The 14,311-nt window shown below is 42.3% G+C and overlaps 1 protein-coding gene across 3 annotated transcripts in view; it reads right to left on the bottom strand.

Moving 5' to 3' along the window:
- The window catches only part of nbas (NBAS subunit of NRZ tethering complex), a 259,241-nt gene that overhangs the window by 75,752 nt on the left and 169,178 nt on the right, over window positions 1-14,311 (bottom strand). For all 3 annotated transcript variants that reach the window (XR_013497784.1, XM_078213107.1, XM_078213108.1), the window contains one exon: window positions 6,784-7,013. Coding sequence is in view for 2 of the 3 variants with exons in the window: in XM_078213107.1 (XP_078069233.1) it covers window positions 6,784-7,013 (230 nt within the window). In the remaining variant the exon portion in view is untranslated. The remainder of the gene's footprint in view (window positions 1-6,783; window positions 7,014-14,311) is intronic.

The following is a 14,311-nucleotide window of genomic DNA, read 5'->3' as shown; positions in this document are numbered from 1 at the left end:
AACAAGAATATCAGAATGTGGGAGCAAGATGATGCCATTTAGCTTTATCCTGTCACCTTCAGCTCACATACAACAGCGTACATTTATGTGCTGCCTTTTCTATTATAAATTATTCCAAGGCGCTTCATATGAGTGCAAACAGGCAAAAATCAACACCAATCCAAAAAAGAGATAGTAGAGGGGTGACTAAAAGCTTTGACAAAAAGAGATACACTTAGCAAGTTGCATCTTAATTGACAAATGAGGTGGAATAGCTAATAGATAGAATTCCAGAGTTTAGAGACGGCATAAATGATGGGGTGAAGGACATGGGGGGGGGGGGGGGGGAAGGGTGCACAAGAGTCCAGAAACGGAGCAGCTCCTGGACTAGTGTAGGGTTGGAGGTTGTGGATAGGGAGAGAGGTCATGGAGTGATTTGAACACAATAAGGATGAGAATGTTAGACTAAAATTATGTAGGGACCGGGAGCCAATGTAGTATGGCAAAATGAGGGTGATGGATGAATGGGACGCAGTGAGAGTTAGATTACAGGCAGCAGAGTTTTCAACATGCTAAAATTTATGAAGGATAGAAGTTAGGAAGTTTGTGCGTTTGAACAGCCAAGTGGGGAGGCAATAAAAACATGGAAAGGGATTCCGTATATGAGCTAAATCAAAATATAAATGGCCAGAATATATTGGAATAGGGCACCTTGCAGCATGTTCTATTAACTGGATTTTGCCACACACTTCAGACCAAAATTTTAAAGCTGCAAATCATTGTAGATGCGAAATAATAAGGCCAATTATGCATTTAGAACAGAAAGTCAGCATTTGACTCCGTCTGTGCTAGCTTTCTGTAGAGCCATCCAGTCAGTCTCAATCCCTTTCTCTAACCCTGTAGCCCTGCAAGTTTATTTCCTTCAAGTGCCCATCCAATTTCCTTTTGAAATCACTGATCGTCTCTGCTTCACTCGTGCAGTGTGTGTTCCAGGTCATTGCAATTCACTGCATAAAAAGCTTCCTCACATTCACCTTGCATCTCTTGCCAAAAATGTCAAATCGGTATCCCCCAATCCTTTTACTATCAGCTAATGGGAACAGTTTCCCCTTGTCTACCTTAATCAACCCTGCCACAATGTTGTACATCTCTATCAATCCCCTCTCAATCTCCTTGCGCTACGAGGAAAACAAACTTGTCCCACCCAAAATTCCCCAACTCTGGAAACAATCTGGTAAATCTCCTCTTATTTTTCCTAAAGTGTGGCGAACAGAACTGGACTCAATTAAAGAGTTGTGGTCTAACTAGAGTTTTACAAAGGTTCAACACAACTTCCCTGTTTTTATACTTTGAGTCTAGGAACAGTTACTCCAGTTTCACCTGAGGTCTTTCAACCTTGATTGGTACGGCAGGAATATAAATTTAATAATCCAAAGGGTACTTGAGTTGTGAAATACCAGCCCTAACTCTGTTAATTGAACAAGTGGACTTAATTTGCATTTATGCCAACAGTCCAATTTAATGAAGCTCGTGGGGAGATAAACAACAAGAATCCTCTTGCAAGGATTTCAGCAAAGTCCCTCAAATTGTCCCACAATTTCTGATATTTTGCAATTTATGCCTCATCTCTTCAACATCACACACTGCTGTTTTTTTTAAACTGTCATTATTTCCTCAGCAAATTTTGGGCCAAAGATTTCCTCCTGTAAACCCGTAATCCATTACTTTTACTGGATTAATGGACAATCCGTTCTTTATATCACAAATGCATAATTTAAATCACAAATTAATTTTGAGATTTAGCTTGTGGTTTTTAAGTTTCTGACCAGTCTCTTAATTTGTCACAATCTTGTTAATTAAAAAAAAAGAATCTCAGCTCCTGATTAGGAACAGATTCAGTTTTCTTAGCTTCCTGGTATAAGTAGGGAACCCTGGATGACTCGGGATATTGAGGCCCTGATTAAGGAGGAGGAGGAGCAGGAATATGACATGCATAGGCAGCTGAGATCAAGGCTTGAAGAGTATAGAGGGTGTCAGAGTAGAGTTTGGGAGAAATCAGGAGGGCCAAAAGGGGACACGAGATTGCTTTGGCAGATAAGGCAAAGGAGAATCCAAAGAGCTTCTACAAATACATAAAGGGCAAAAGAGTAACTAGGGAGAGAGTAGGGCCTCTTAAGGATCAGCAAGGTCATCCATGTGAACAAGAGATGGGTGAGATCCTAAATGAATATTTCACATCAGTATTTACTGTTGAGAAAGGCATGGATGTTGGGGAACTTGGGGAAATAAAGAGTGATGTCTTGAGGAGTGTACATATTAGAAAAGGAGGCACTGGAAGTCTTAAAGCGTATCAAGGTAGATAAATCCCCCGGACCTGATAAGTGTATCCCAGGATGTTGTGGGAGGCAGGGAGGAAATTGCGGTCCCCCAGCAGAGATATTTGAATCATCGACAGCCACAGGTGAGGTGCCCAAAAATTGGAGGGTGGCAAATGTTGTCCATTTATTTAAAAAGACTGCAGGGAAAAGCCTGGGAACAGGTTGGTGAGCCTAATGTCTGTTGTGAATAAGTTGCTGGAAGATATTCTGAGAGACAGGATCTACAGGCATTTAGAGAGGCAAGGACTGATTAGGGACAATCAGTATGGCTTTGTGAGTGGAAAATTATGCCTCACGAATTTGATTAAGTTTTTTGAAGGGGTAACCAAGAAGGTAGATGAGGGCAGTGCAGTCGACATTGTTTACATGGACGTTAGCAAGGCTTTTGACAAGGTACCACATAGTTGTTGCATAAGGTGAAATCTCACCGGAACCAGGGTGAGGTAGCCAACTGGATTCAAAATTGGCTTGATGACAGAAGACAAAGGGCGATTGTAGAGGGTTGTTTTTCAAACTGGAGGCCTGTGACCAGTGGTGTGCCTGAGGGATCGGTGCTGGGTCCACTGTTTTTTGTCATTTATAGGAATGATTCGGATGAGAATTTAGGAGGCATGGTTAGTAAGTTTGCAGATGACACCAAGATTGGTGACACAGTGGACAGTGAAGGTTAGCTAGGATTGCAACAGGATCTTGATCAATTGGACCAGTGGGCCAACGAATGGCAGGTGGAGTTTAATTTAGATAAATGCGAGGTGATGCATTTTGGTAGATTGATCCAAGGCAGGACTTACTCAATTAATGGTAGAGCGTTGGGGAGAGTTATAAAACAAAGAGATCTAGAGGTACAGGTTCATAGCTCCTCGAAAGTGGAGTCACAGGCGGACAGGGTGGTGAAGGCGGCATTCGGCATGCTTGGTTTTATTGGTCAGAACATTGAATACAGGAGTTGCGATGTCTTGTTGAAGTTGTGCAAGACATTGGTACGGCTACACTTGGAATACTGTGTACAGTTCTGGTCACCCTATTATAGAAAGTATATTATTAAACTAGAAAGAGCACAGAAAAGATTTACAAGGATGCTATTGGGACTTGATGGTTTGAGTCATCAGGACAGGCTGGATAGATTGGGACTTTTTTTCCTGGAGTGTAGGAGGCATAGGGGTGATCTTATAGTGGTCTGTAAAATAATGAGGGGCATAGATAAGGTAGAAGAGTCTAAAACTAGAGCACATAGGTTTATGGTGAGGGGGGAGAGATTCATAAGAATCCAGAGGGGGCAATTTTCTCACACAGAGGGTGGTGAGTGTCTGGAACAAACTGCTAGAGGTAGTAGTAGAGACGGGTACAATTTTGTCTTTTAAAAAGCATTTAGATAGTTAAATGGGTAATATTGGTATAGAGGGATATGGGCCAAATGCAGGCAATTGGGACCAGCTTAATGGTAAAAACTGGACGACATGGATAAGTTGGGCTGAAGGGCCTGTTTCCATGCTGTAAACTTCTATGACTCTATGACTTAAGTAATTCAAACCTGCTGCTCCTCCAGGTAATTTACAGCATCTCTGCACCATATTTTAAAGAAGGAAAAGTCTCACTGAAGTACTTTAAAATTCAAATATTCTCTTTTTGTCAAAAAGGAGAAAATTCATTGCTGGTCTGACCTTTTCCTTAAAATATCAATTTTATTTTATTCAGTGTGGAAAACCTAAGGCATAATCACACTCCAGACTTAGTCATTGATAACAGTTGCTCGAAAACAGCCCCATGTTGCCCAGCCTAGTTATTTCGCAGGAGGTGTATGGGCTGCGAATTCAGTCACTGCAAAAGCAAATAATGTTTTGAAATATACAGATTGATAAATTATGCATTCCTAATAGGTTTACTGACAACTGATGAAATGTTAATGAAAACATATGTACAATGTTGTGACAGCTGTGGCTAAAATGAGAGAGAGGGAGTACATCCATAGAGAAAATGATGGTTACTTTAAATTTAATGCTGAGGGATTTGAGAAGATCTATATTTTGAAAAATATCAGAGCTGTTCAACTCTGCAAAGTCATGCTGTGGTAGAAAAATTTGAATTCCCATTCGGTAGCATAGTTCTCAGGCCAACTTAAAGTCCTCTAAATAAACCTTATTTATATTCATTGTGGCATTGTTCTCTGTAACTGCCATGAATAGAGCAGCCACTTCCAATGAAATAGACAGATTTATCACCAAATGCCAAGAAATCCATCTCGCCCAATGTACAAAATGGCCCAAATTGAATCCTCAACGAACAATTAGAGGGATATCGATACCTTCTTCAACCTAGCACCCACCAATTCAATTTACTTGTTTTGCTTCACTGTTGCCTAGCCAAAGATACGTCAGAGACAAGTCAGTGCCAATGTCCTTCGCTTTGAGTGTGTTGGAGCAGCTGTGGCAGAGGCACAATGGGGAAAGGTTGCTGTCTAAGACTTTTCAGCCATTGTGAATCGAGGGGAGGGGATTTGTATAGAATCCCTTGGGCTGTATGACTTGCATTGAATGTATACAATAGATGAAATCTTACCAAAAAATGGCAGTGTGTTTGTTCTAGTGAGAAAAACACTGTGTTTCTCTCCAGAGAAACAGTTTTCTCAGCATGCGGTGGTTGGGGGGGGGCACCTGAACAATCACAAAGCCTGGCTGCACTGAGATTGGGATGTCATGTTTAAAGGGCGCCTTGATCAGACCAAAAAGTAACCTCCCCCACACCCAGTCAAGTTGGCACCGGACCGTGGCGACTTCTTGCAAGCTGAGCCCAGCATACCTTCTAATTCAATCCTTTACTCTCGTTCTATCCATCTAAAACTTCATTCTAGCTCTTTTGTATTCGCCAACAATGATTTAATTCAATCGCTTGAAGTTTTGGCGACCTCTTACAGGTTTGGCAATCCTTAGGACCCTGGAGACACCCAGCCTGAAGCTGACCTGGACCAGCCGACCATATGGGACCTACAGCTAGTGCTGCAGTCCCAGAGCTGGGGATTTCCATACATCAGGTCCCACTGACAAGGAAAACACCCGAGAAATCAGGGCCTTCACTCTGCCTGCCCCCAGAGACCAGGAAAACGCCCTAGAAGCCAAGACCTTCACTCTACTGATCTTCAACAATCAGACCTGCATCCTTGGGGCTGGAGCCTTCTCCTCCACCCCCCAGCTCCCACCGAACCAGATGGCCAGACCAGCAAGTCTGGAGCCACAGCCTCCACGCCACCAGCCTCCAACGCCTCTGACCTGGAGAGCTGCGACCTCCTGCAGGCCCCAAGCACTCCTTCCCACCCCACTGCCCACTTCTACAATTGCCCTACACTCCTAAAAATTAACTCCCACTGCTCAAAATCACTAACACTGCTCTTTTACATTTACTTGCATGTCTACAGATCCTCCGACCTCCGAAGGAAGACCCCGACCTGGCAGTGACCCTGAGGACCCCAACAAGTAGACCTGGCCATTGGTTCAACCGTGACCATGATCCCAGAGACGTCACCCACTTACCGACCTTCAACACGTCCACGCCAGAGCGAGGTTTGGACATCCTCCAACACCAAATGCAGCCTGACTGTGATCTGGAACGCCCGACTGCGCCGACCGTCGGGAAAAAGTTACAAAAGTCTGAGATCAACCAACTCAAGAATAGCTTCTTCCCTGCTGCCATCAGACTTCTGAATGGGCCTACCTCGCATTCAGTTGATCTTTCGCTACACCCTAGCTATGACTGCAACACTACATTCTGCACTCTCTCCTTTCCTGCTCTATGTACGGTATGCTTTTCTGTATAGCGTGCAAGAGACCATACTTTTCACTGTATACTAATACATGTGACAATAATAAATCAAATCAAATCAAAACCATGGAGGTATCAGGGGCTCCCTTCCTCCACTGCAGCGTACCCCCTACCCCCAATCAGAGTCAGCAATCACAACCCTCACAACAGTTAGTGTAGGCATCACCCCGCCCTCACCCTGAACATTGGACCCGTCCCCTCAATCCCACACACACACAGTCAATGCTGGCGAGATTTGCAACTTCCGCGTTTTGCAGGATTTTGAGCCGGGCTGCCATTCCCACAGATGGCGAGTGCGAGCTTAAGATCATCCCAAGTGAATATTGCATGCATTGCAATTATATTGAAACACCTTAGAGAGCAACTTGATCTATGTAGACAACTTGAATATCACTGCACTCTCTGTGATGGTCATTTTGAAATATTTGTAATGTTCTTTCAGATATTTTACAAATATGTATTTTGGAAAAAAAGATTCCCCATGAAGAAATACATTGCCTTTGTTTGACTCCTTCTCAAAAGCTTAGGGTAAAGTTGTCAGTTGGTGCTTATTTACCAATCTGTGTGACATAAATTAATTAGAATAATTTACCAGTAATGATTTCATACTCACTCTGCTAAGCCTAGAATTGTCTCCCTTTTATATTGGCTATCTGTTGCAAATCGCTGTACATCCACACCTTTGCCAAGGCCTTGAAGCGTCTGAGCTTGTGTGAAGTCTGTCAACAACTCATTGTAATAGTTAAGGTGATGGACCAGCGCCTGTATTTCTTCTGGCCAACTGCTGTCTGCATTTTCAGTCACATGTTTTGTGACCATTTTGATTACCTCTTTGGGATCGGCCTGTAAATTTTCAGATGGATTAATGAATGTTTATAAATGATTTTTTTTTTTAAATTACCCTCTCCCCGACATATGATGCTCCCTAAACCGTTTGCTGCAAAACAAAAATGAGACTAACAAAATAGATATCATGGTAGTTTTCTGGACAATGCTTGTAATAGTTATGAATAACGTATTTGATAACACTGTGACCAGTGAACTATGTCAAATATCTGAGGATGCTATTCTTCAGGCCAATCATCAACTGCTATAAAAGTCTTATATTTACATTGGCCTGTGTCTAACAGTCAGTGAGAAATGGAGACATACACTTCTGACTGAATTTAAACGGCATTCCTACCATTTTTGTAGGTTTGTTATGAATGTGAGGTTTTAGAAGTTGAATGTATTTTGGACCGTCTCTTTACCCAAGGTAAAATGGGAGAACGAAGAGGATCATGTGATCTGCTTCGAATTCTGCTCAACAAGCTTGGGTGGCTTGGTCACCATGGGGGATTGGGGCCCAGGTTGAGACTTGCAGGATGATATATGCAAAATGTTCACATCTGAAAATGAAAGCACGAGTAGCTGGATTAACTGCGGACAAACATTCAGTCTCCCAAGTTTTTGGATCAAAAGAGAGAGTGGGGTCTCACAGAGACAGAAGGTTGCAGCCTGCGTAGTCAATAGAGTGGAGAAGACTGCTGCTTCCTCAGCAAGCGATCAGATGGAATGTGAGAGGGAAGGTGGTCTCTGTTGGAATAGATGTATCCCAAGAATTGGAAGCTTTGCCCTGGTGAGATCAGGAAGTGAAATTGCCAGGGTGGACCTTACGTCAGTTTGGAAATTCTCTGAAAGGTGAGGGAAGTGTCTTTTGATGGTCACAGAACGTCATAGCTTGGCAAAATGGGGAGGTATTAACCCATTAGAAGCTGGGTGTGGACTGTTAATGAAGAATGTAATCCTGTGGACAGCGTATTGTAACGTATAGGCACACAGCGTGGGCTATTTGGTTGCATTAAAACATTAGTATGGGTAATCTTTTCTGCAGTTTTGTGTACTTATTGTCCAAGTAATATTTAGTTATTTGAAAAGATCTATATTTTGAAAAATATCAGAACTGCTCAACTCTGGGAAGTCATGCTATCGTAGAGAAATTTGTATTCTCATTCAGTAGCATAGTTGCCCCAAGTTCTCAGCCCTGTTTAAAGTCTTCTCTTCTTGCCTCATTTATATTCATCCTGATATTGTTCTCTGTTTGTTTGCTGCAGTAAAAATCTTAAAATGCGAAACCTTATGCGATTTCTTCAAGTTGGTCACTGGGAATGAATTCAAATATCTTTTTAAAAGTCATTGCTCCCCACAGGGATTGGAACAGCTTGTAGCAGGAAAACAGTCCCCAGGCTGCAACATGGATCCACTGACAAGGTAAGTGGGGAAGTGAAATTCCAGCAAAGCTATGCTCTTTGACATCACGGGCTGAAGACACAGTTCTTGAGTTGTTCTGTCTTCAGCTCAATGTGCTTTAATAGAACATAGAACAGTACAGCACAGAACAGGCCCTTTGGCCCACGATGTTGTGCCGAGCTTTATCTGAAACCAAGATCAAGCTATCCCACTCCCCATCATCCTGGTGTGCTCCATGTGCCTATCCAATAACCGCTTAAATGTTCCTAAAGTGTCTGACTCCACTATCACTGCAGGCAGTCCATTTCACACCCCAACCACTCTCTGCGTAAAGAACCTACCTTGGATATCCTTCCTATCTCTCCCACCATGAACCCTACAGTTATGCCCCCTTGTAATAGCTCCATCCACTCGAGGAAATAGTCTTTGAACGTTCACTCTATCTATCCCCTTCATCATTTTATAAACCTCTATTAAGTCTCCCCTCAACCTCCTCCGCTCCAGAGAGAACAGCCCTAGCTCCCTCAACCTTTCCTCATAAGACCTATCCTCCAAACCAGGCAGCATCCTGGTAAATCTCCTTTGCACTCTTTCCAGCGCTTTCACATCTTCTTATAGTGAGGTGACCAGACCTGCACACAATATTCCAAATGTGGTCTCACCAAGATCCTGTACAGTTGCAGCATAACCCCACGGCTCTTAAACTCCAACCCCGTTAATAAAAGCTAACACACTATAGGCCTTCTTCACAGCTCTATCCACTTGAGTGGCAACCTTTAGAGATCTGTGGATATGGACCCCAAGATCTCTCTGTTCCTCCATATTCTTCAGAATCCTACCTTTGACCCTGTAATCCACATTTAAATTTGTCCTACCAAAATGAATCACCTCACATTTATCAGGGTTAAGCTCCATCTGCCATTTTGCAGCCCAGCTTTGCATCCTATCTATGTCTCTTTGCAGTCTACACAGCCCTCCACCTCGTCCACTACTCCACCAATCTTGGTGTCATCAGCAAATTTACTGATCCACCCTTCAGCCCCCTCCTCTAAGTCATTAATAAAAATCACAAAGAGCAAAGGACCAAGCACTGATCCCTGTGGCACTCCGCGAGCAACCTGCCTCCAGTCCAAAAATTTTCCATCCACCACCACCCTCTGTCTTCGATCAGATAGCCAGTTACCTATCCAACCGGCCAACTTTCCCTCTATCCCACACCTCCTTACTTTCATCATAAGCCGACCATGGGGGACCTTATCAAACGCCTTACTAAAATCCATGTATATGACATCAACTGCCCTACCTTCATCAACACACTTCGTTACCTCCTCAAAAAATTCTATCAAATTTGTGAGGCACGACTTGCCCTTCACGAATCCGTGCTGACTATCCCGGATTAATCCGCATCTTTCTAAATGGTCGTAAATCCCATCCCTAAGGACCTTTTCCATCAACTTACCAACCACCGAAGTAAGACTAATCGGCCTATAATTACCAGGGTCATTTCTATTCCCTTTCTGAAACAGAGGAACAACATTCGCCACTCTCCAGTCCTCTGGCACCATCCCCGTGGACAGTGAGGACCCAAAGATCAAAGCCAAAGGCTCTGCAATCTCATCCCTTGCCTCCCAAAGAATCCTAGGATATATTTAATCAGGCCCAGGGGACTTATCGACCTTCAGTTCATTGAAAACTGCCAGGACATCCTCCCTCCGAACATCTACTTCCTCCAGCCTATTATCCTGTAACACCTTCTCTTCCTCAAAAACATGGCCCCTCTCCTTGGTGAACACTGAAGAAAAGTATTCATTCATCACCTCTCCTATCTCTACTGACTCCATACACAAGTTCCCACTACTGTCCTTGACCGGCCCTAACCTCACCCTGGTCATTCTTTTATTCCTCACATAAGAGTAAAAAGCCTTGGGGTTTTCCTTGATCCGACCCGCCAAGGACTTCTCATGCCCCCTCCTAGCTCTCCTAAGCCCCTTTTTCAGCTCATTCCTTGCTAACTTGTAACCCTCAATCGAGCCATCTGAACCTTGTTTCCTCATCCCTCCATAAGCTTCCCTCTTCCTTTTTACAAGACATTCCACCTCTTTTGTGAACCATGGTTCCCTCACTCGGCCATTTCCTCCCTGCCTGACAGGGACATACCTATCAAGGACACCCAGTATTTGTTCCTTGAAAATGTTCCACTTTTCATTAGTGCCTTTCCCTGACAGTTTCTGTTCCCATCTTATGCCCCCTAATTCTTGCCTAATTGCATCATAATTACCTCTCCCCCAATTATAAACCTTGCCCTGCCGTATGGCCCTATCCCTCTCCATTGCAATAACAAAAGACATCGAATTGAGGTCACTATCTCCAAAGTGCTCTCCCACAACTAAATCTAACACTTGGCCCGGTTCATTTCCCAGTACTAAATCCAATGTGGCCCCACCTCTTGTCGGCCTATCCACATATTGTGTCAGGAAACCCTCCTGCACACACTGCACAAAAACTGCCCCATCCGAACTATTCGACCTACAAAGGTTCCAATCAATATTTGGAAAGTTAAAGTCCCCCATGACAACCACCCTGTGACCCCCACATCTATCCATAATCTGCTTAGCAAATTCTTCCTCCACATCTCTATTACTATTTGGGGGCCTATAGTAAACTCCCAACAACGTGACCGCTCCTTTCCTATTTCTAACTTCAGCCCATATTACCTCAGTGTACAGATCCCCCTCGAAGTGCCTTTCCGCAGCCATTAAACTATCCTTGATTAACAATGCTATTCCTCCACCTCTTTTACCAGCTTCCCTACACTTACTGAAACATCTATACCCCGGAACGTCCAACAACCATTCCTGTCCTTGTTCTACCCATGTCTCCGTAATGGCCACAACATCGTAGTCCCAAGTACCAATCCACGCCCCAAGTTCATCTACCTTGTTCCGGATGCTCCTTACATTGAAGTAGACACTTTAAATAATTTTAAAGTAGACATTTAAATAATTTTAAATATTTTCTTCAAGCTCCTCCCTCTACCCATTAGTTCTGGTTCCCTCAAAGCCCCCCTTTGTCACACCTGGCGCCCCACCACCCTAATTAATAAAAAGACACAATTACAGAACAGTAATTTGACTATAGTTCTTTCTAATATTCCTTGTTTTGGCTCTCATATTTTAGAGTACTGGAATAGTAAATTGCATCTTCCCACTTTTGCCTCCAGGTTAGCTTTTGGTGATGTGTCTGAGAAATGAACTGCAAACTCCACTTCATAATTGCTATTAGGTCCATAAACTTCATTTCAGTTTTCAAAGTGGTAGAGCATCACATCAGACATTGCTTCAAATTAAAAATACCAAGAAAATTGATTGTGTGTAATCTAACAGTCAAAAAGTTACAGCTTTACAGGAGAAAACCTTCACCAATCTCCATGAAATCAAATCTAATATTTGATAAATTTTTAAATTAACACATTTGCCTGGAATTTGTGTTAAGAAAAATGCAACTCTGTCAGCACTCACTGTAATTATTATTATTTTTTATTGTTTCATGGGATATGAGCCTTTCTAGCATCTGTTGTTCATCCTTAATACTGTGGCTATAAAAGCAGGCCAGAGGCTGAGAATTCTGCAGCAAGTAAACTCACCTTCTGTCTTGCCAAAATTTGTCTCCCATCAACAACTTAAGTCAGAACGGTAATGCATTAATTAATTGCCTGAATGAGTGCAGTTCCAACATACCAAAGAAGCTCAACGCCATCTCGGACAAAGCAGCCTGCTAGATTGGCATTCTTTCCGCAAACATTCAGTCCCTCCACCACCGATGAACAGTGGCAGCTGTGTGCACCATCTATAAATGTACTGCAGGAACTCACCAAGTCTCCCTAGGCCGCAACTTCCAAACTTATGACCACTACCACCTGCAAGGGCAAGGGCAGCAGATACCTAGGGATACCACCACCTGGGAGTTTCCTGCCAAGGCACTCACCATCCTAACTTGGAAATGTATTGCTGCTCTTTCACTGTCGCTGGGTCAAATTCCAGGAACTCCCTCCCAAACATCACTGTGGGTGCATCTAAACCTCAGGAACTGCAGTGGTTCAAGACGGCTTCTTACCACCACCTTCTCAAAGGCAACTTATAGGGATCGGCAACAAATGCTGGCCCAGCCAGTGAGACCCACATCCCATAAATGAATTCAAAATTTTGCCAGATAAAATCTTCTCTCAAATAGATTGTGCCTTCTCGAGAGATGATTTGCCAAGGCACAACCTATGTTTCATATGAAGCAATTTTTTAAAGCGGCATCTCGGCCTTTTGGCTAAGATGCAAATGAGCTCAAGTCTTGGAGGAGGAACCTCCCCCTTCTCCAATCAGCTTGGCTCATGTAGATCAGGCCCAGGACAGGGTGGTTTGGTCGCTCGCCCTGTCTTGTCAGCCTGGATCTGAAATGTCTCAACTTGTTGAGACTCTGAATTGGATTTGATTTGATTGAATTGGAAAAGTATAAAAAAAAAACTGATTGCTCCATGATCATGCAAATAAATATTTGTAAATGGATAATAGAAATCAACTCTTTGCAACATGGAAACTTTAGTGGAAAAAAGTATAACTCGGAGAAACCTTTACTTGTACTACAATTATTTTAAATGCAAGTTTAATTCGCTGAACAAAACTGAACAGTGGCATGTGTAAAGCAACTTGCTATTGACGGCAATTGAGATGCAGTGTAAATGAAGAATAATATTCAGTCAATAAGTTGTCTAAAAAAAAAATCCTAAATTATGTTCTTCTTCGAGGGCAGAATATCTATTTGAATCTATACTATCATCATGCAGCTTTAATTAAAATTTTCTATGATTCCTATCCATTTTGCTTTGGTATCAAAACAGGAAATGCACCAAATTGACTTAAATGGAATATTCTGGGTGCCTGGCACAGTGCATTATTCTAGAGAATCAAATCAAGATGCCTCATACAATCCTGATCTTCACACAACCAAATGATCGATTTCAGTAACATTATCATGGCTAAATACTGAGCAGAAAGAGTTACCTTTGCACAAGATAGAAACAGAGGAAAATAATATGGTTCCTAGGCTACTCAGATTAAATCGAAAAGTCCAAACTGTCAGTTCAAAGAGTACATTATACGCAATATGTAGAAAAATAGATACCAGAGCTTTTGCTATCAGACTCGAATGTGGTTTAATACTTTATGGGAGATCAAGAGGCTCTCTTCAAGTGGCAAAGGAAGTGACAAAAATATTCAACTGTCGTAAACTGTCTAGTGCAGATGAAACTATCTAATATCTAGTAATTTAGTGGGAAGGGGTATGAGGCACACCAATACTGATGATGCATCTATCTAAACTGCAGTTAAGTGGCGAAGATCTATAATTTTATGGAACGTTTCCTGCGATGGTCTAAATCCTAGTTTGTTCCTTGGCACCAGTAATTGAACAAAATTGACCAGATTTAAAGATGCTGGTAAATGAATACGGTATCAGGATTGAAAAAAGGGCAGAAACTCGCATGAACTATGCTCTTAGTTACAAAATATGGTCTTATCCGTCTTCTAATAAGAATACCATAATGAGGGCTAGTGCTCATGACATTTTAGCAGTTACACCACTTGTGACTTCAATTTAATGAATTAGACTTGACTAACAGATGGTGCAATATCATTTTGTGTCATACAAATAGGACTCTTGAACACTGACACACACAACAGAACTATCAATTTTACTGTGAAATACAAGAACAAAATATTTGCTTAAAAAAACATTGAATTAAATCTTTTTTTCAATATTAATTGAATCTTGATAATCGTGATTTAGAAGGCCATAAAAAGATACAAGTTAATTCCTGCAATCATTTTAAAATAGAAAGGGATCTCTTCTAGCTCACAAAACTG

Source organism: Mustelus asterias, chromosome 5 (genome assembly GCF_964213995.1).
Source record: "Mustelus asterias chromosome 5, sMusAst1.hap1.1, whole genome shotgun sequence".
NCBI classification, from domain to species: domain Eukaryota; kingdom Metazoa; phylum Chordata; class Chondrichthyes; order Carcharhiniformes; family Triakidae; genus Mustelus; species Mustelus asterias.
Note: the sequence above shows the minus strand (reverse complement) of the source record. Positions and strands in the feature narration are given on the sequence as shown.